The sequence below is a fragment of the Drosophila hydei genome, unplaced genomic scaffold (assembly GCF_003285905.1).
Source record: "Drosophila hydei strain 15085-1641.00,03,60 unplaced genomic scaffold, DhydRS2 tig00000001-arrow-pilon, whole genome shotgun sequence".
Taxonomy (NCBI): Eukaryota; Metazoa; Arthropoda; class Insecta; order Diptera; family Drosophilidae; genus Drosophila; species Drosophila hydei.
This window is the reverse complement of record NW_022045643.1, coordinates 2607615-2627447: the sequence shown is the minus strand read 5'-3', so window position 1 is coordinate 2627447 and position 19833 is coordinate 2607615. Positions and strand designations below refer to the sequence as shown.

The 19833-nt window shown below is 39.9% G+C and overlaps 5 protein-coding genes across 6 annotated transcripts; 2 read left to right on the top strand and 3 right to left on the bottom strand.

Annotated features, from left to right (window-relative positions):
- Positions 1 to 1046: 1046 nt before the first annotated feature.
- On the bottom strand, positions 1047 to 12226 carry LOC111604760 (chromosomal serine/threonine-protein kinase JIL-1). 2 transcript variants are annotated; one of them, XM_023322952.2, is made up of 8 exons: positions 11439 to 12226; positions 10048 to 11010; positions 6053 to 6121; positions 5842 to 5975; positions 4380 to 4464; positions 3498 to 4309; positions 2989 to 3443; positions 1047 to 2928 (listed from the first exon to the last, which is right to left on the bottom strand). In XM_023322952.2, the coding sequence occupies exons 2-8, from the start codon at positions 10955 to 10957 to the stop codon at positions 1590 to 1592; spliced, it is 3804 nt and encodes a 1267-aa protein (XP_023178720.2). In that variant the 5' UTR covers positions 10958 to 11010; positions 11439 to 12226; the 3' UTR covers positions 1047 to 1589. The 2 variants fall into 2 exon arrangements, with proteins under 2 accessions (XP_023178720.2, XP_023178719.2); XM_023322951.2 differs by lacking the exon at positions 11439 to 12226 and having other exon boundaries at positions 10048 to 11245.
- Positions 12227 to 12622: 396 nt separating this feature from the next.
- On the bottom strand, positions 12623 to 15514 carry LOC111604781. The gene is made up of 3 exons (XM_023322992.2): positions 13714 to 15514; positions 13416 to 13565; positions 12623 to 13343 (listed from the first exon to the last, which is right to left on the bottom strand). Exons 1-3 carry the CDS (start codon positions 15344 to 15346, stop codon positions 12643 to 12645), a joined length of 2484 nt encoding a protein of 827 aa, XP_023178760.2. The 5' UTR covers positions 15347 to 15514; the 3' UTR covers positions 12623 to 12642.
- Positions 15515 to 16338: 824 nt separating this feature from the next.
- LOC111604769 lies at positions 16339 to 17059 on the top strand. The gene is made up of 2 exons (XM_023322968.2): positions 16339 to 16410; positions 16927 to 17059. The coding sequence occupies exons 1-2, from the start codon at positions 16362 to 16364 to the stop codon at positions 16974 to 16976; spliced, it is 99 nt and encodes a 32-aa protein (XP_023178736.1). The 5' UTR covers positions 16339 to 16361; the 3' UTR covers positions 16977 to 17059.
- Positions 16404 to 16956, bottom strand: LOC111604768 (CCAAT/enhancer-binding protein gamma). Its single transcript, XM_023322966.2, has 2 exons — positions 16838 to 16956; positions 16404 to 16726 (listed from the first exon to the last, which is right to left on the bottom strand). The coding sequence occupies exons 1-2, from the start codon at positions 16943 to 16945 to the stop codon at positions 16475 to 16477; spliced, it is 360 nt and encodes a 119-aa protein (XP_023178734.1). The 5' UTR covers positions 16946 to 16956; the 3' UTR covers positions 16404 to 16474.
- Positions 17060 to 17522: 463 nt separating the features above from the next.
- Positions 17523 to 19497, top strand: LOC111604770 (nedd8-activating enzyme E1 regulatory subunit). Its single transcript, XM_023322969.2, has 6 exons — positions 17523 to 17642; positions 17696 to 17860; positions 17914 to 18559; positions 18619 to 18952; positions 19013 to 19261; positions 19320 to 19497. Exons 1-6 carry the CDS (start codon positions 17572 to 17574, stop codon positions 19430 to 19432), a joined length of 1578 nt encoding a protein of 525 aa, XP_023178737.2. The 5' UTR covers positions 17523 to 17571; the 3' UTR covers positions 19433 to 19497.
- The last annotated feature ends 336 nt before the right edge of the window (positions 19498 to 19833 follow it).

The following is a 19833-nucleotide window of genomic DNA, read 5'->3' as shown; positions in this document are numbered from 1 at the left end:
AACCTTAGAAACTATTGCTTCGGTTGTAAAAATTCTTTATAATAATCATTATAATGCTTGGCTTTCAATTGATTTGGAAAGCCAGCATTTTGTGTTTTGGCTTCCTCTTAGTGGTTATTCATATGTTTTTATATTTCTTTTTGTTTTTGGCTTAACATTTTTCATTTGTTTTTTGTTGTTTGTTTTCTAAGGCAACTTGTTTAAAGGCAACTTTAATATATTATTAAATGTTATTCGGGTTCATGAGCTCTTTGTCAAACGCCTTCCAAAAAAGTTTGAATATTAAAAAAAAAACAATGTAGATATGTGTTTGTTTTTGTTCTTGTCAGAGTTGAAATCAAACCAAATCAAATCAAATAAAAAAATAAAATATAAATTTAATATGTTGTTTTTTTTGTGATTTTTGCATTTAAAATTTATTTCATTTTAATTCATACATATGATAAACGCTCTTAAGTTTTTTATATTGGGAGGGGGGAAATTTCAATTATTTTCTTTTGGCTAACAAAACAAAATGTGTAAAACAAATCAAAGAAAACATAAGTTAACAATAGATAAATTTAAATTAAAATTATTATATAGCAATGCTTGGAGAGTCAATCATTATATAGGAGATTTGACTTAGTTAAACTATATAGAAATATATTTCACAAAAAGCAAATGGAAATTTTCTTTGCGTTTTTCATTTGCTGCAGATTTTTGAAATTATGAAAATTTTCATTTTTCAAAATATTTCATTTTTAATTTGTTTTACTTGTTCTTCTTCTTCCTTGTTGTGGCTGCATTCGTTTAACAATTATTTATAAACTTAACATAGAGCACAACTTAAAGCGTAAAATTAATATATATATTCATATATACATATGTACGTATGTATGCATATATGTGTTTATGTATGTATAGGACTATTAATATGTATGCGTTTAGTTTTCCTTTCGTTAGTTTAATTAATTAGCTTAATTAACTATCTTTGCACTTAAATAATTTTCAAAATTTTATGCCAAAAAACTCAATTTACAGTTACTACCATTTTTCTTAAAGATTTTGCAAATTTTGTTTCTTTCCTTATGACTCTGTACAATACGCTAAAAAAAACAATTTACTAATCCAACAATGCAATTTAAAATGTTGTGGGTGTGTGTGTGCGGAGTTTGATATTCCAATAATAAATCAAAGTCAAATTCAACTTATGCTTAAAATTTACACAATAACAACTTTTAAATCTCTACTGACAGGATCTTTGGTGCTGCTCATTGATCCACCCGTTAGACCCACGTTCAACATCATCTATACATTTAAGCATGACTCCACATATGCGTGTTTTTTTGTTTTTGTTTTCCTCTTTTTTTTTTCTTTTACTAAATTGTTGCCATCAGGTTGCGCCGTCTCAATCGTCTTCCGTCCAGCGTTTTTCTTGTCCTAGTTATAGTCAATATCTGTTGTCAGCTGCGCTGCTGCTGTCTTTGCCTTTGCCATTCCGTGCGCCGTGCACAGGCCGGCGTGAGCATCGCCTGCAGCAGCCGCCGCTCATCCTCTTCGATGACAGGCGCAGCTGTTGCCACCGGCTCGTCTTTCGTGTCCAACGTGGGTCATTCAAAGACATAACGCTGACGCAGCGCACGCGCTCGCTCTGGCTGCACGCGCGTGGGTGGCCGTGGTACCTTGGGCGGTCGCTTGACTCGGCGCAGCGCTGGCGGCCTTGGCCGCGGGAATATTAACGGTTTCTCATACGCCTCGTCCGGGCACTCCGCCTTAATGCTGAGCGAACAGTAGACGCGTCGCTCCTTCTTAAAGCGATGCTTGAGCACCTGTTGAACACCATTAAGCAGCAGACAGAAGTGACGCCAGCTGGCGCGTGATTTGCGCCATGTGCCCTTCGTCTTGCCAAAGCCACATAGATCATTCAGTGGACGCGGCGACTGACGATTGCTCGCAGGCAATGCACGTGGTTTTACAACTGGCAACACATCCACTACTGGCGGCAGGTGCTGCATCAGCAGATACAGGTCAGCCTTTGAGTCTTCTTCCGCCGGCGGCGTGCCAGCTGTTTGTCGTAGTTCGGTACGGCGCTGTTGACGAGTGCGTGGACGTTTATTGTCCTCCACAGGTAGGATCTTTGCAGGTGGCGCACGTGTTGGGAGTGCAACAGGTGGCAGCATAGGAGCTACTGGCTCTGGATGAGTAGTAACGCTACACTCTTGTGAATGTGGGAGCGGTAGCTCAGTGTAATACTCAGAGGGCAGTCGTAGTGGCGGCGCAAGTTCATCAAAGCCATGAAAATCGGTAAGTGCATCAAAGTCCGGATCATGCACGACCTGCATAACATCCTCGTTGGTCGTTGGCTCTACTAACAGCTCTTCAGCAAAGTTGCCACTGCTCGCTATGTCGACATTCACACCGACATCTGCGGATGACTTTTGTTGCATTGCCAGCAGCAATTGTTTTTGGTTTTCCAGCTTGATAGACAGTTCAACTGGCTGCTCCATAGTGTCTTCACTTAAGTCGACCAAAATCTGTTCAGGCGGTGCGATTATGTCTACATCAGGATCGTTGTTCTCTTGCATCCATTCACTCTCGAGTATGTCACTTAATAGAGGCCGTGTAGCCGGATTCCTTTCCAGGCACCAAGTAACCAACTGTTTAAACTCCGTACTGGCACATAGCCAGCGCTTGGAGCGCTGATTAAACGAATCCCGCTGGATTCGCTTTCGTAACTTGTGATGCACTTCAGGACTGTGATCGCAATCGCCCTGGTACTGCCGATAAGGCGCATGACCCACAAGCATTGTGTAGAGCGTCGCGCCAAGACCATAAACATCCACAGCTGGCGAGTAGGTAACTACGTTGGGATCCAGCAACAGTTCTGGTGGCGCATAGTCCAGCGTGTAGCGTGGCTTATCGCGCCAATTCTGGAATCGACTGTTGTAGCTGTAAAAAAGTTAATGCAAAGATTTAGATGTGAAGTCACAGCAAGCGTATTAGTCTTACCAGGCATTGCCAAAGTCCACCAGCTTGACGTCCAGGCTGTCACGGCTTACGAACACAATATTCTCTGGCTTGAGGTCGCCGTGTATGAAATGCTTGGAGTGCACATGCTGAATAGCTTGCACCAGCTGCAGAAAGATTCTGCGACAGCTATCTTCATCAAGCGTTCTGGTCTGTAGATAGTTGGCTAGCTCCTCGCCGCACAAATACTCCTGAATTATCCATACCTCACACTTGTCACGGAACGCGCCATGATAATTGACAATGCTGCGGTGGCAATGAGTGTCCAACGCACATGATGTGAGTGCATCCACTTCGGATGCTCGAAACTTTGATAACGGTATTACCTTTGCCATAAACACAATATCCGAAGCATCGACCACAAAGTAACAAGTGCCATAGGCACCCTTCACAGTGCGTGTGCCCAACTCTAGATCATCGGGTCGTGATGGTATGTTCTACAAGGCAATTCGATTAGATCAGATTGTTTTGAGAATATTTTGATAACTTACCTGTAGATCCGGATTGCAGTATTCAATTTGGCACATATTGTCGCGACGCATTTCCTCTAAATGCTCGGGTGCCACATAAGTGTAGCCGCGAAACAGCCGTATACGTGCGGGTGGTGCATCGCATTCGGGATCCTCTGGCAACTGGTCGGTAAACTCGTTGCTAAAGTTTTGCACGTCGTCCTCGGCGTTGAGCGTTGGCTTGTAGGGCGCTTTGCGACGCTTGCCGCGCAGCTCCTGCCAGTTAATACCATTGAAGAATGGATGTTCCTTGATTTCGCTGGCATCTCTATGATTGCCGCCCAATCGTCGTTTCGGATTCTTCTCCAACATTTTTAGTACGAAATCTCGAGCGTTTGCACTGAATGTGGAAGGAATCAATGGCTGTTCCTTTTGTATGCGACGTGAGATCTCCGATTGTTGACTCTGACCATCAGAGGTAGCAAATGGTGAGGCGCCCGTCAACAGCTCAAAAGTCAGGACACCCACCGACCACCAATCGACGGCACTGTCATGACCCGGAGGCCCAGTTCGTATTATCTCCGGCGCCATATATTCCAGTGTGCCACAGAAGCTGTGCGCACGATATTCATTTTCGGCGGTGAGTATTTTGGACAGGCCGAAATCGGATAGCACAATGTGACCGTCGCCATCCAATAAAATGTTCTCCAGTTTGATGTCCCGGTAAATAATGCCTAGCTGATGCAGCTGCTCCAACGCCAGTACCACCTCAGCGATATAAACACGCACGCGCGCCTCCTCGAAATGCTCCGCATGGTAGAGATGCGTAAACAGCTCTCCGCCATTAGCAAAGTCTACAAATGCAAACAACGTCAAGTTAAGACATCTATCGTGATTGTATATTTTGAAGCATATAAATCTTACCAAGCACTAGATAGAGTTTCGATGATGACTGGAAAGCATAGTGTAACCCAACCAGAAACGGACTCCGTTGCACTGCTTCGAGAACCTGAAAAATTTGAAGAGTTCTTAATTATTTAGAGTTAGCTATATACAATAATTATAGTTCGTTGGGATTTAGTAATGAAAAGTAACGATAGCAAGTCGATAACAGAGCGCAGAACACGGCATATCGATTATTTTTCACTTTGCTTTGAAGCTTATTTGCCTTGTCTTTCCGCTTACTGTTTTCTGTGCTTTGTTTATTTATTAATTTCGTACGGCTCTCGGAATTTCCCGTTTTTTGTTGTTGCTAGGCTGTGCGACTGAGGCGCTAACTGTACACAACAGCTGTTTGGGAATTTCCCCAACACGAATATCCCAAACATACCGCAAATGCCCCATAGTACCTCTATACGGGCACTCATCCAAACGTTTGCATGTGTGTATATATTAATAGTAGGTCTACTTTTTGTGCCTGCGTGAAAAGTGAAAATATATTTGTGTATAATTTAATTTCGTATTGAAATCATTTATTTCGTCTTTCTCTTTTTGCTCTCATAGACAATTGTCAAGCATCTTGTTGCATATACAACTTTCACATTTCACGATTTTATTCCTTTCCTTTTTTGGCAGAAACAACAACAATAGCAACAGCAACAAATAACGCAGGGCGGAGAGCGCTCTTAACGCAAGCAGGAAACTTATATACTACAGCCGGTAAATAGCCTACCTCCTACTCTCTCAATTACCCTCCCCATCTACAATTGAACTATGTCGTGATCTGGGTTAGTAGCACAAGCGTCATAGGCTTCGTTGTTGTTTGTGTACCTTGAAAAACAAGTACGTTATGTGAGTGTGCGTGTGCGTGTGTATGTATGCGTGTGCGTGTGTATGTATGCGTGTGCGTGTGTGTGTGTGTGCGTGTGCGTATCTGTGCGTATATCTCATAAAAACAACAAGCAAAACCATTGCACAATTTATAAATTGTTCGCAAAAAATTTCCCTTGTTGACTAGTTTATACTCTCTCTCTCTCGTTTTCTTTAGCCACCTACACCTGTTTGCAGTTATTTAACAAATCATGCACACATACGTAGCGGATCCGCTTGTTCTCTTTTAACTCTCTCAGCCCCACTATCGATGGCAATCCGTTAGCTTTTTGCCGGTGCAACAAGTTGAGCGAGCGCTGAGCAAGCTTATGATTGTATTTATGTATGTATGTGTTACAAGCACGTTTGGGGTTCTTACTACGCTTTTGGCTGTCGCCACTTTTTTTTTCTCTCTACCTTATTTTGTGTACGTGCAACAACTGAAGGTTTTTATTTCAATTAGCTTCGCTGATCATTTTGAAGAAAAACTTTGATTTGGACACGTTTCGCTTCTGTGTAAGGGCTCTTGTATTTTAAGTACTTGGCTTTTAATTTTTCTTCTATACGTTTTACTTACCACTCGCTCTGTTTTTGTGTGCTCTGCCGTTTTGCGCTTTTGCACAACGGTTATCTTATTGAGAACCTTCATCGCATACAGTTTGCCTGCATCGTGCCTGGTCAATTTGCGAACCAAGAAAACTCGTCCATACGCTAAAGAGAAACAAAGAAGAAACAATATCCTAATTCAATATATCTGGTGTCATTTCAATAGGTTCTTGCATGCTTACCGCCCGTGCCAAGAACGCGAATGATTTTAAAATCGTTTAAGCTCACGCGCTCATCGCTATAAAGTTTGACTGTAAAAGAAAAATGGAAATGCAGATTGATTAGCATAAGAAACGAGAGCATGTATAACTAAGAATAAGGCACAAAAGACAAAACAAAAAATACGAGCATACACTCATGGAAAAATGATAATGACTACACACACCCACACACACAGAAATATTGACTTTCATATAGACAGACATAAACAGATTGTATCGGAAACTATATGAACTACTTTATTATTTACCATGTAGTTGAAGCATGTTATTAGCATTATCTCAATTAAGTTTCTGAAGAGCACGTGCGACACTTGAGAATGCAGCTTATTTTACGCATAGCAAAATATTACTTGTCCACTGTGTTATCGCACTATGTACACACGTATGTATACTACAGACACATACACAAACGATTGTACTTGCATGAAAATGTCATAAGGACAACAACAACGAGCGTCGGGCGTTGTTGCAGCAGGTGGCTGACCCACTGAGAACATTGAACGGGTGTATAAAGAGAGCAAAAGAATTTACAGCAGCCAATCAAAGGCACTCTGCTAACCAACTCTCTCTGTCTCTCGCTTTGCTCAACCTCTCGATGCCTATAGCCAAACGGTTCATTGGCCCTGTCTCGCATTTTGGCAATTTACAGTTACACTGCTGTGTCCAGACGACATTCGCAAACAGGGCAAGGAATATTAAAAAAAAAAGAAGCAAATTGTGTGCAAATAAGCCTGAATATACATACATACGCATATCTAAGTACACTTATATTTAATCAAATTTCCCAAGTGACTAATTTGTATTTACGGCCTCCAAAAACCAACGTCTTTTACTCTATCACGCTCTCTGTTTTTTGCACAGCGAACGATTGCCAAATGAACACAGCATTTGTCAAACAAACTGTAGAGAAGAGAAAAGAAGTGAGCGCTAGCAGCAATTGACAGATACAGAGCGAGTTGAATGCCATTGCTGGACATTTGTCCTTGAACCTGTGGCCTTTCTTTGCTGTGTGTTCGACTATGCGTGCCAATTTCATTGTTGCTGTTAGTCATTTCAAAGGAAATAATTAAAAATACTTATGAAATTAACGATGTCATCGTGAGTAAGACGTGAGAAAAGAATCTCGAAATATGACGATTTATTTTCGTGCATTCAACTTTTTATACCCTGATCCCATTAAAAATGGGAAATCAGGGTATAATGGTTTTGTGCAAATGTATGTAACAGGCAGAAGGAGGCGTGGCAGACCCCATAAAGTATATATATTCTTGATCAGGACGACAAGCCGAGTCGATTGAGCCCTGTCCGTCTGTCTGTCCGTCCGTCTGTCCGTCTGTCCGTCTGTCCGTCTGTCCGTCTGTCCGTATGTGTGAACGCGTGGATCTCAGCATCTATAAGAGCTAGAGACTTGAAATTTTTTTTGTAGGTCCGTGTATAGCACGCGCAGGTCAAGTTTGTTTCAAATATTCGATAACTATTCGCATTTAATTGTTATCGAATAAAAACATTATTGAAATGCAGTAAATAAATTATATCTCGAAAGTCTTAAGAGCTAGAGCCTCCAAATTTTGTATTTAGTCTTATGTATATTTTATGCAATTTTGATTTTTGTTGGATTTTGGATACCGGCTCCAAATTCCCCCAAATTCTTAGAATTTAAGTTTAGTTGGAGCTAGGGCCATTATGTGAAGGCGTTTGCATCTCAACCAAGCCAATAGGATATGTAGATCATATGCTGAAAGTTTCATTAAAATCCATTAAGTAAAACAGAAGTTATTAAACAAAACGTTTGGCCAATTTGCAAAAGCACATGTCAGCAGCGCCACGCGCACGCATTTTTCCTATGCGTGTGCACACATACATTCAAATGCGTGCATTCTTTTCTATTCCAAGAATTGAAATTGCGATTGAATTGTGCTGAATTATTAGCTGCTACTTATGTTCAAATTTGCAACAACTCGCGAAAGAAGGGCAGTGGCTGCGTTGGTATAGGCGCCGCTCGTATGCAGCTTGGTCCGGGTTCGAGACCAGAGGAGATGAAATGTTTTTTATTGTTTTATTTTTTTTTTTTAGTTATGAAGTGGCGGTGTTGGTAGAGTTTGTGCACGTTGCGCAAATAATCCGGGTTCGAATCCTGGTCTCGCAATGTCGATTTTTATTTGTTTTCTTTTTTTTTTAATTCTCGATACAAACTACGGAAAATATTACAAAACTCAAAGGACTAGGATCAGGGTATCTCCTAGTCGGGCACCCCGAGTAGAGCTTTCTTACTTGTTTTTACTTCTATCTTTAATCGAAATTGCAACTTGCGAAATATTCTGAGTGCATTGACATAAGCTCATAAGGTTAATGAAACTACCTTGCTAATTTGTAATTATTGTTATTGCCTCAATAAACCAGATACATAATATTTAGATTTAATTTGCCTGCTTCTAATACGTCCAGAAAAGTTGCATATTTCCATTTGTTTTTGACAGGAAGGTGCAACGAACTGAAGTTCTCTGTGAAGGTGGCGGAGCCCGTTAAAATCACTTCAACAAAATGTTTTTGGCTAGCAAAGGTATTGATCCAACAAACCCAGTTGCGTGTGACTGGAAATCTAAGCGAAACTAAAGAAACACTATATTTTTAATACAAACAAAACCTTAAATACTATTTATATTTTTGAAAAACAACAATATGCATGGGAGCTAGCTATGATAACCACTTTTGCCAACAGCATGTAATTATTTAATAATTGACTGCAAATACTAATCAGCTATTATTGCATACTTAGCAATACTCACGCTTTTCATCAGTAAATTTAATAATTGTTTTTATTAATACACTTTATTTTTAAACCGCAAAAAATTCAACAAGCGCTTTTTAGCCTTGAGTGATATCTGTGTACATACAAACATGAATGCTCATATATACACCCATTTGCATGTATTTTCATAGCAGGCTTTTAAACTGTTTAACCTCAATGTGGTTTCTGTTGCTTTGTTTTTCTTCTTTTTTTTGACTAGCAAAAGTTTAATGATCGCGAAAAATGAGAAAATAAAATATTTTTTGAATATATGATAAACAGCTGCAAATTCATTAAGAGCGAATAAGTGTCCTAGTCTTGAAATAATCATTTCATTAAATCCAAAAAAAAAGATTCATGTTATTAACATGCATATCTGACAGATTCATGTAAAAGAGCTGTTAACGCCGTTAAAAAAGTTTGTTTGATGGAACTTTGTCAAAAATCGGTGCTGTACACGACAGCAAGCCTACAGCTGTCTTCGTACAATCTCGCACGCACACGTACATGCACACGTAACAACTGTTATGATGAGCATGATTGTGCTCTACAGTGAGAGAACTGACACACGATCTGTCGACTGCCGCATGCACGACATATTGCACAGGTCACACAGATTCTCTTCGATTTGACAAGTACCAAGTTTCTACGTATGATCAAAGATAAATAACAACTACCAATTAGCCAAAAAGGTTAACACGTTTTACATAAATGTGTGTATACATGCATACATATGAAATTGTTATTGGAATACTTGCATTGTCAAGTTCAAGTAAATCTATTGCTGACATACTCTTGCCTATGCACACACAGACAAGCCTAAATATATGCATACATATGTACGTATGCAAACAGCCAACGTCACATATTAGCTTCGGTTGTTATTCGTTGTGTGGTGAGTTCAGGTGAATTTAGTTTTGGGGTGAATTGCAATGGGAGAACGTCACAAACACCCAAATAAAACCATTCATACTGTCTGTATATCGGTACGTATCTATGTGTAGGCAACTGTGTCAAGGTTGAATGCATGTGCCCCACTTTAAAAGGATTGAGAGAAGACGAGGTCGACGTCATTGCCGATGTCGCTGCATTGACCAGGCCAGAGTAACACCATAACTCCCCCAAATCATGTGCAGAGACCAGTCTAGACTGAAAACTATTTACTCACCATAAGAACGCAGGTCGGTCACGATCTCCAAATCCCGCTGATGCGCCTCATTTTCCAGATCCAATGGTGTGCTGTTGCTTGTAGGCATTGTATATGTTGTGGGTGTTGTGGCGGCTGCTGCCGCCGCCGCTGCTGCTGCTGCTGCAGCCGCTGCCGCCGCCGCATTGTTCTTATTGTGTTGTAGTTTGCTATTGCTAGTGGTGGGCGATTCATCGATTTCCAGGTCGCTATCCTCCTCCGTTTCGTGGTCGTAGTATTCGATGCATTCATTCTCCTCGCTCTCCGCATCCGAAATACAAACAATATCCGCCACTGTATTTTGGGCCGGTGGCGAGGCCGGGGAGGCTGGTGAGGGCGGCGTTGGTATGGTGGATATGTTATTACGGTAACTGTATTCCATTGGTGTATTTGTTGTTGCATTGGTATTTACGGTCTGCTTCTTTTTCTTGTTGCTGTAAGTGTTGTATTGCTTGCCATTCGTGTTGCTTACATTGTTATTCTGCTTCTTATTGTTGTTGTTATTATTGTTGTTATTATGATTAACAGCTTTGCCATTGTTGTTGTGCCGTTGCCCACTGGAGGACCCCGAGCTGCTGCTCGTTGTCTCCATGGCATTGTGTGAATGCTTCAGTTTGACATTTTTGCTACTGGTTCCATTTGTCAACTGTTGCAAAGGCTCATCATCGCTTTGACGTCGTCGTTTATTTGTCGTCGTCGACTTACTATTTCCATTTGCCGATATCGTGTGCCCATTGATGAGCTGTGCTGGCCGCACCATTTGAATATCTTCGAGCGCTCTCGGAGGCGGCTGTTTACGTCTGTTCTTAGCGCCACTTGTGCTGCTGCTCACTATTTCACACTGGTTGCGATGTTGATGTTGTTGTGATTGTTGTTTTTGTAGGCGACTCATTTTGAGTGAAGGGAGCGCTTCGCCCTCCAAATTGTGGATGCTACTTGCAATAACTGTTTAGGGCGATTTGTAGCAGCAGCTGATTATCATATTGCTTAAGAAGCGAAAGAGAGGGAACTGCTGAGTGCAAGCGAATATTATTACGCTCGTTCTCTCCGTCTCTCTCTTGCTCTTGCGAGCCAGTCAGTCAACAATATGGTACAGTTTGGACTAGAGATGGGCGCGTGTCAACTCAAATTTGAAACACGAACAGAATTTTTGATTTTTTTGTATCGATTTGAGTAATTTAATGAGCTAAGTTCACTAGATTTTAATTTGCTTTGTGTAGCACAATACATAAATATAATGCAAAATGTAACTTTGTTTAAATAATTTCATTGGGTTTTATTGTATTTTGTTACGTACACATTTATCACGCGCGCATCTCTAGTACAGTTTGAACACAAGCTCCGACTAAAAACTCTAAAGAATTACAACTCACCTCAGAGTAACAAAAGGCGCAAATATGTCGGCAACATCCACTAAGCACAATTATATTTGCACTTGTTTAGAAATTTTCGATGCCAATACTTTTTTTTCAAATATGTATACGTTGCTCTTGGATGTATTTATATTTTTTGTTTAGGAGTTTTAAAGCCCTGGCTTATATATTATTTAACCATTTGTTAATACAAATTTGAGATAATCACAAATTTCATCAATTGCGTTTTGTGCCTGCCCTTCGTATGCACTATTTTTCTTTTGCCTTTTTACTGTGTGCCTTTCTTATTACGCTCGTACACACACTCGCACGTACAAAAGCACGCAGGCGTTTTTCGGCTACGTTTCACGGCTGTTTTGTTTTGACTTGCAGATTCTACTGTGCAATAGGCCTAACTTATTACAAATTTTTCAAACAATGAAATCGTTTTTAGCGAAGTAAAGAATGAGATTATTTTTTAATATAGATATATGTATAATACGTGTGGATTTTTACAAGTTTTTACCGCCGCTTTCTACTTCACATACACACACGCACACAAAACCAACACCAATGCGGCGCGACGCTCTTTGCCATCTGCTTTGCGCTCTCATTCTTTGCCACTTATTTGCTGTTGCATCGACAATAAAGCACAAGTTTATAATAATTTATTAAATAAATTTCAGCCTGCATTTTTCACAAACGACTGTAACTGCAGATGACTAAAATTAAATTTTTATATTTATTTATTAACTCATTGGGATCTTTGGTAATTTCGATAATTTCCCGACAGCGCGACCGAACACATTGAAGTTATTTATAAAATGAAATGGTATGCGCTATAATCGATATGCATCTACGGTTGCTTTATATCGATACCATAACTTGGCCAATTAGGAATGATCACATAATTAATAGCTGTTTTGTGCAATATAAAAAAGGAATAGTCAAAATTATATGGATCCGAATTTATAGTATAATTTTGTTCTTATTTGATCAAAGTATATTCATTAATAAACTTACACCGATAGATGGGGTCATTCCGTGACCATTCGCAGTAAATGATAAGGCAGCTGAGAAATAACACTTACCAACGTTCCCAACGTTAATCGACAATCCGCCATACTCAGCAGTGTGTTGCTGTTCTTATTAAAATTAACAATGTACTGAAATGTTTTTGAATTTGTTTACTGTAATTTTTCAAAAATCTTTTTGCATAAAATAATTAATATTTAACCATGATGTCTTGTAGTCTTTTGCGTTCCAAATCCGGCACACTGCAATCGTCCGTCGCATAACCTACAGCAAGTAGAATTAACAATTTTTCGTTATTTGGCCGATCGAGTAAGCGTCTTAAAGCAGGGCCACAATTAAGAGGCGTGGTGACCAGCGAGCAAAGCCCAGCTGCTTGGAGAGCACACAATAGTATTCCGGTGGCAATGGACGTTGATATCTCATTATAGTAATGCAGTTTCTTGCGTCCGTCGACTGTTGTGCCATGCGTTTGCTTAAATATTAGAATCAGATAGGGCGCATCCGTGAGATATGGCTTGATTGCGGTTGTGCGCAAAGGCCGCAGGTCCGTCACCCACTGTGCGTGCATTCGTGTGCTGTAGTTTATATGCTCCTCACGCTCGACAATCTCCCGCACAGCCTGCTTCACACCCATCTCTTCCACCAAACAAAACGTCCAAGGCTCGGTGTGTGCACCACTCGGTGCCGTTCCCGCAGCACGTATGCAATATTCTATTACATCTATAGATGGTTTACAATTGGCTTTAAACGAACGAACACTGCGACGATCCATCATCAGCTCATAGAAACGCATGGCACCATTTGGGTTGAGATTCCGCCCAGGAACATATGGCACATGTAGTTTCTCCTCCAAAGCAGGCAAGATGTCACCATCAGTCGTTGTGAATTCGACTAGAAGAAAGAAGATTAGATTGTTTGACTTCAGATCTTTCGTATAAATGTATCTTTATCTCGTGTAAATACCTGCAATATGCTCTTCCCCCGATAACTTTTCCGATCGTCGCATTCGGCAGATTTTGATGTACTTAATAGCCATTGCGATGAGAAAACCAAATAGAATGCTTGGCCAATGCTTGAACAACTTTGAGCTGCTCAATAATGCTTCCATCTTGGATTACAGCTGCTGGAAAACTGCGGTGCGATAAGCAAAACAGCAGAAGCTCTCGCTTATCTAATAAAACTTGGCCATGGCCAAATCGAGCAGTTGACCGACTGATAAGAGTGTTTAACTTGCGATTCTAGTGAGCGCTTCAATTCGCACAGTATGGGCAGCTGCTGCTCATGTTTCGCATGTTACTATTGTTAACCCTAATATTATAATAGGTCTCGATGTCGGTTTTACGGTTTGTACCTTGCGACGGATCACCCTTTTTGTAGATCATTTGTCGCTTGTTTACCTCGCGCAAAATCTCGATAATACGCCACTTGGCATCGAAGTAAATGCAATCTGGAGCTGAGCTGAGCTCCGCTTTAATCATTTCGCACAGCATTTCCAGCTGATGTCCATTGTTTCTAGACGATCCAGCGCGCTGCTCTTGCCTGCTTCGTGGCTCACATATGCGTTGATTTCCATTATGTTGAGCTTGGTTTGGCCTGTTTGTAAGGGCTATGCATTTGGATTGGTCAAATCTACTCGAGAGACGGGAACTTTGCTGTCCACGGCTCAGAGCTTTCTGTAGTGCTGATTCCGAAGTTTGTATTTGAACATGTGCTTGCTGCTTATCAGCAGAAGTTTGGGTTTGATATTCCGATTTCAAATCCTGGTTATCTAAATCCACATCATTCTTCGAGTTGGCTACCGTTGGTCCACCTGCATTTGATTTATCTCTCCCTAATGTATCCGTATCTTTTTGCAATTCCGATTTAATTTTCGACTCATCCGTCCTTAAAGGTTCCGTATCATTTAGCGATTGATCATTCCTTAGTGATTCCGTATCGTTTCTCGATTTAGCATTCTGCTCTGGTTCAGTATCTTCTATCGATTTAGCATAGTTGTTCGGTTTCTTGTCTAATAGCTTTGCGTTTTCCTCAATTTTCGACTTGTGGTCGAGTGACTTTTTTTTCTTGCCGAAATTTTTATGTTTACTATTTGATAATGGGTTTTTTATTATATTTCTTGACGTCAACCCCACAAATTGGGTTCCAGGCAAATGTGAAACGCATTGATTTTGAAAAGTCGCGGTGCTGTACTTCACCAGACCATTAGCGCCTAATGATTTGTCTGAAGTATAGTGTGTATTGCTGCATTGACTGCTAAATGTAGACACATCAATGTGTGTCGGTTCTTCCTGTGATCGCTCCTCTGCCTCTTCCGTTGTCTTTTCCATGCTGATAAAAGGAACTAGAAATAGAAACTCATTATAGTATGCAAAAGTGGGCGTCAAATTGCATCCATCGCTGAGACGAGCATTCTGAATTAAGGCGTATTCATGTTCAAATTCCGCGCGCAGCTCTATTAGCGTAGCTTGGATGTCTGGACCCGTTTTGTTGGTAAAGGAGCGTGCCATATCCGAATAGTATATATTATCGATTTGCTTGTTGCCATATTGCGAGTTGTTGCAATTGTACAGATTTTCGTATTTCGAATATAGGCCAATCAATCGACGTATGTCTTCGTCCTCTAGGGGAGTATTGGCCTTATCATTTTGCTTTTTATTTGACAGTCCTTTTGATTTATTGCTAGAGCCAAATGGCAGTATTTTAAAAAGGCTGCGAAAACCCTTAGATTTTAGATTAGATTGGTTTTCGGCACTATTCTTTATAGGCTCCGTGGCTCCACTATCACAACTAGGCCCAGATATTACTTTATTCGACTTCGACATTGTTGGCGGTTCCTGTGTCTTCGATTCGGAATCGGAACACTTGAAAGAGCTGTGTTTGTGTTTTTGTTCCATTCTCTGCAATTTGGCGCTTTAGCAGATAGATATTTGAGTTCGAGTCAAGTTTGGGAACAAAATCATTTAACGGCAGCAGCATTATTAATTTGACAAATTTGGTAACATAATCTAAAATAAAATTAACAAATAAATTCAAAACCCGGACTGGTTTCAAATGTATTTTGACTGTTCATATATTAGAATTTATCGACAATTATTTCAATGCAACTCTAATAAGTGTTTTTGCAGCAACACCTTGGTAAAAGGCATTAACAATATATAATTGACAATATTTAACATAAAAATATTTATTTATTTATGAACGTTTTTTTTTGCATTCGCATTCATATATTCTGCATCATTTAAAATTTTAAATATGGGTTGGGGATTTAAAATGTATGACTTCTGTTAAGTCAACTGTTAAGTAACAGCTGTCTGCCATCCGAATCTGTAAACAGGCCATGGAGCAACAACAAACCAACAAAAACAAGTTACGTGAAATATAAATGGAATAATAAGCAAAAAAGTATATGACATGGCCAGCCGCGCGATTACAAAAGCACAGAATTTGTTCTAGTCGTACAGTCATCGTCAATTAAACTCATTATTTAATTGAAATCCAGAGCTGGATATGTATTTGGCATTGCGAGTTTAGCATGTGACGTTCCTCGTAGCAACAACCATGTATTAATTGCTGTCAAATCTAGCCGGGGGATGGTAATTAAATGTTACAGTTCCAGTTTAAATTTATTAAATTCGAAATATAAAAATAATATATATAAAACACGCGCTTGGCCATTTCGTAAATACGTGCACATTCAATCTAACGTATACCAACACTTACACACATACATAAAAAGTGCAATAAATCAATGCCCAGCAGAGGGAAGGCGGAAGTGACCAAAACAGAAACAACAACAAAGAGCCAAAGACTGAACAGCCTTCTGTAACGGGATATTGGCGGAAGTAACAATAAAAGTAAAATAACTTTGCTTTACATTTCACGTTGGTTTATTACATTGAACGACGAAAAATGGATGAAGTGTTCTCACTGCATATGGAAAAGCTCGACGTCTATGACGGTTAGTGAGGGGAATTGCTTAAAAATATGTAAATAATATTAAGTAAATAAGGATTAATTCTTCATTAGTCATTTTGGTTGAGTGTTGCTGTCAAATCGTCATCGTCTTCGTCTGAGGATTTTAAAATTTTATCGATTAGCTGATCCTGCTCTTTGTTCTTTTTGCCTTGTATGATCATAACCCTTAGAAAATGGATGTGTTTCTTTTCGGATTCAATTCTTTCTTCCAGCTTTAAATTCTCATTTTTTAATTTATCAATTCGCCCTTTGCGTTCCTCGGCAGTTTTCTTTGTTTTTTCACGCGTGCGCTGCACTGCCTAGAATATAGAATCGCAGATATTAAACAGAGTGTAACAATTTGTGAGATGCTATTTTGGGGGTCGCACATCTAGGCTAGCAACATTATTGTACATTTTATTTACATTTACCTCGTTATTCTTCTTTCTTTTCATCTTGTACGCGTGATCTTCCATCTGTGGACTTGTCGCGCTGCCATTGCTGGTCGCCGCTTTTGCAGTGCTTCTCCTTGCTGGCATTCTCTCGGTGATAATATTAATTTGTATTTAGTTAAATGCTGCTTCTTTTTACTATCTAAAAAATGTAGCCAGCAAACAATAGCAAGTCGTTGTGAAATTACAGCGCGAATGATGTACCAAAGCGTAATTGTAAAACATATGTGCCCTATCGGAGCAAGTGTTGTAAAACGAGCAGCTGTTATTGTCCATAAAATCAACTAGAGATGCGGTATTATACAATTAATTTTTTCGACTTGAGTAAGCTATAGAGAAATTATAACATGTAGCAGGATTTCTACAATAGGAAATTAAATTAATAATTACGTCCCTGAAACATTTATTGTTTTGCTCACAACATGGTATTATTTTTGCCGATACGCGTAAAAAACACAACTATAAGTTAATACAATTTGTTTGTAAAGACTGATTTCTTGTATGTAGGTAATTAAGATTAAATTGGAACGTAATAAATTTTAAAGTGAAAACAAAACCCATGTAAATGATGTGAAATGTGCTACGTATGATTAAATAAATGTTTTTAAAAATGTAGCTAGTGCGTTTTCCTAAGTCATTTATTTTTATCGATAGTCACGACTGATTCACGTTTAGCAACACTTGTAAAGATTTTTTAGCTACCGGCTTGAAAAATGTCTTCGCCTGCACCTCCAAAGTCACCTGAATTGTCAGATAAAAGCAAAAAATATGATAGACAAATCAGGTAAATATGTTAAAGTGCAAAACTAAGTGATTACTGTAACATGCCACCAACAGGTTGTGGGGCGATCACGGGCAGACATTACTAGAGGCGGCCACAATATGCGTGGTCAACGTGACGGCCGTTGGTTGTGAGACAGCAAAGGGGCTCGTGTTGCCGGGCATTGGAGGCTTCACTGTCGCTGACGGCAGCACAGTTAAGGAAGAGGACTTGGGCAACAAGTAAGGCAACGATAAATTGTAATTATTCGTAGTATTTAAAAGCTGGAGAATAGCTTTTTTCTAGATAATAGCTACCTGGGTAAATCGAAGGCACTTGCTTGCAAACAGCTGTTGCAGGAGCTCAATCCGGATGTCATTGGCGATTATGTTGACGAGAGTGTTGACTATATCTTGGCAAACCGTCCAAATTTCTTTGACAGTTTTGATTTGGTGATTGCGTCGAATCTGAACGAACAGTCACTCCTTCAGCTGGCAAACCGATTATGGGAGTCTAATGTACCACTTGTCTACTGTCGCTCACTTGGCATGCTGGGCTCTATACGCCTGCAAATTAAGGAGCACTGCGTTATAGAAGCTCATCCCGATAATCGTCAGTTTGATTTGCGTCTGGAGCAGCCATTTCAAGCATTACGTGATCATTTGGAATCAACAGAGATTACGAGTAAGGTACCCTGGCTTCTAGTGCTCTACAAATACCTGAAAATTTGGCAGAAAGACCATGGAGCTGGTCGGTTAGCGCCTGGCAACTACAAGGAAAAGAGTCAACTGCGCGAGACAATCAGAAAAGAAATGCAGAAGGATGAGGAGAACTATGAGGAGGCTATTAAGGCAGTTAACACTGCATTTGGCGCTGGAATGGTGCCAAGCGCCCTCAAGGCCATATTCGAGGACGATGCCTGTTTGAATTTACAAAAAAAAGTAAGTCACCTAATCTGCATGGCGTACAGCAAATAACAATTGTTTTTTTATCGTAACAGAACGATGTCTTTTGGATCATGGCCAAGGCACTTAAGCATTTTGTAGTAGAAGAAAATAAGGGTTATCTACCGCTACCAGGCGTACTGCCCGATATGACAGCCAACACAGACTCGTATATAGCACTGCAGCAAATCTATCACCAACAGTCGCTGCATGATGCCGATCAGGTGTATCACAAATGCCAAGATTATCTGAAGCAGTTGTCTCTGCCAGCGGATAGCATAGATGATCGCACTGTGCGTTTGCTATGTCGTGAGGCAGCCGGATTGTCTGTGCTGCGCGGCACACGCATTGCCGATGAGTATGAGAAAAACTGTCGACTGCTACCGTTGGGTAGGTGATTATATAGTAAAAACAATGATTCCTTTCCTATTGTATTGTATTACTTTGCAGTGGAAGATAATGAGCTACAGGGCACCTTAACAGCTTTTAATTTCGCTCTACGTGCATATGAGCGTTTCCTAAGCGAATGCGGCAGCATACCTGGTGAGTGCTCTGTGGAACAGGACATCGTGCGTCTTAAGAGCATCACCAGCAAAATGCTTAACGACTTGGGCTTACATGTGACCATCAGCGATGATGTTTTGCACGAGATATGCCGCTACGGCGGCGCCGAGTTGCATGCTGTGTCCGCTTTTATTGGTAAATCTGTGATGCATTTAATATATTCAATTTATTAATTACCTTTTTGTGCTTGCAGGAGGCTGTGCTGCGCAGGAGGTGATCAAGATAATTACCAAACAATATAAACCAATCGATAATACATTTATCTATAATGCTATTAGCACTGAAAGTGTTACGTTAAAGTTGTAAAGCAATTCCTTAAAATGGATGAGATTTTAAAATTAAATTCAAAAACTTACCGCATTTGAATTTAAAATAAGAAACTTGTTTCGTTTTTTATCATTGTGTAATTTTATATTTATTAATCATATATCGGCTTATGTTCTAGATATTGTAAGCATTAAATTACACACGTTTATGCTGTGGTATCCTTTGAATAGTACTATGTGTGTATGGGTATCAGGACAATATGCACGTACTTTATTTATAGTTGAACAGACCACATTCCTTTTGCATTAATCATGTTATCTTACATTCCTGTATTTATTTATTTCTGTTTATGTTTTTTGCTTGTATTTTTTCATATGCGATTTCGAAATTCGTTGGCATCATTTGCGCCACACGCAAATCGTGACTTACATAGTAACATT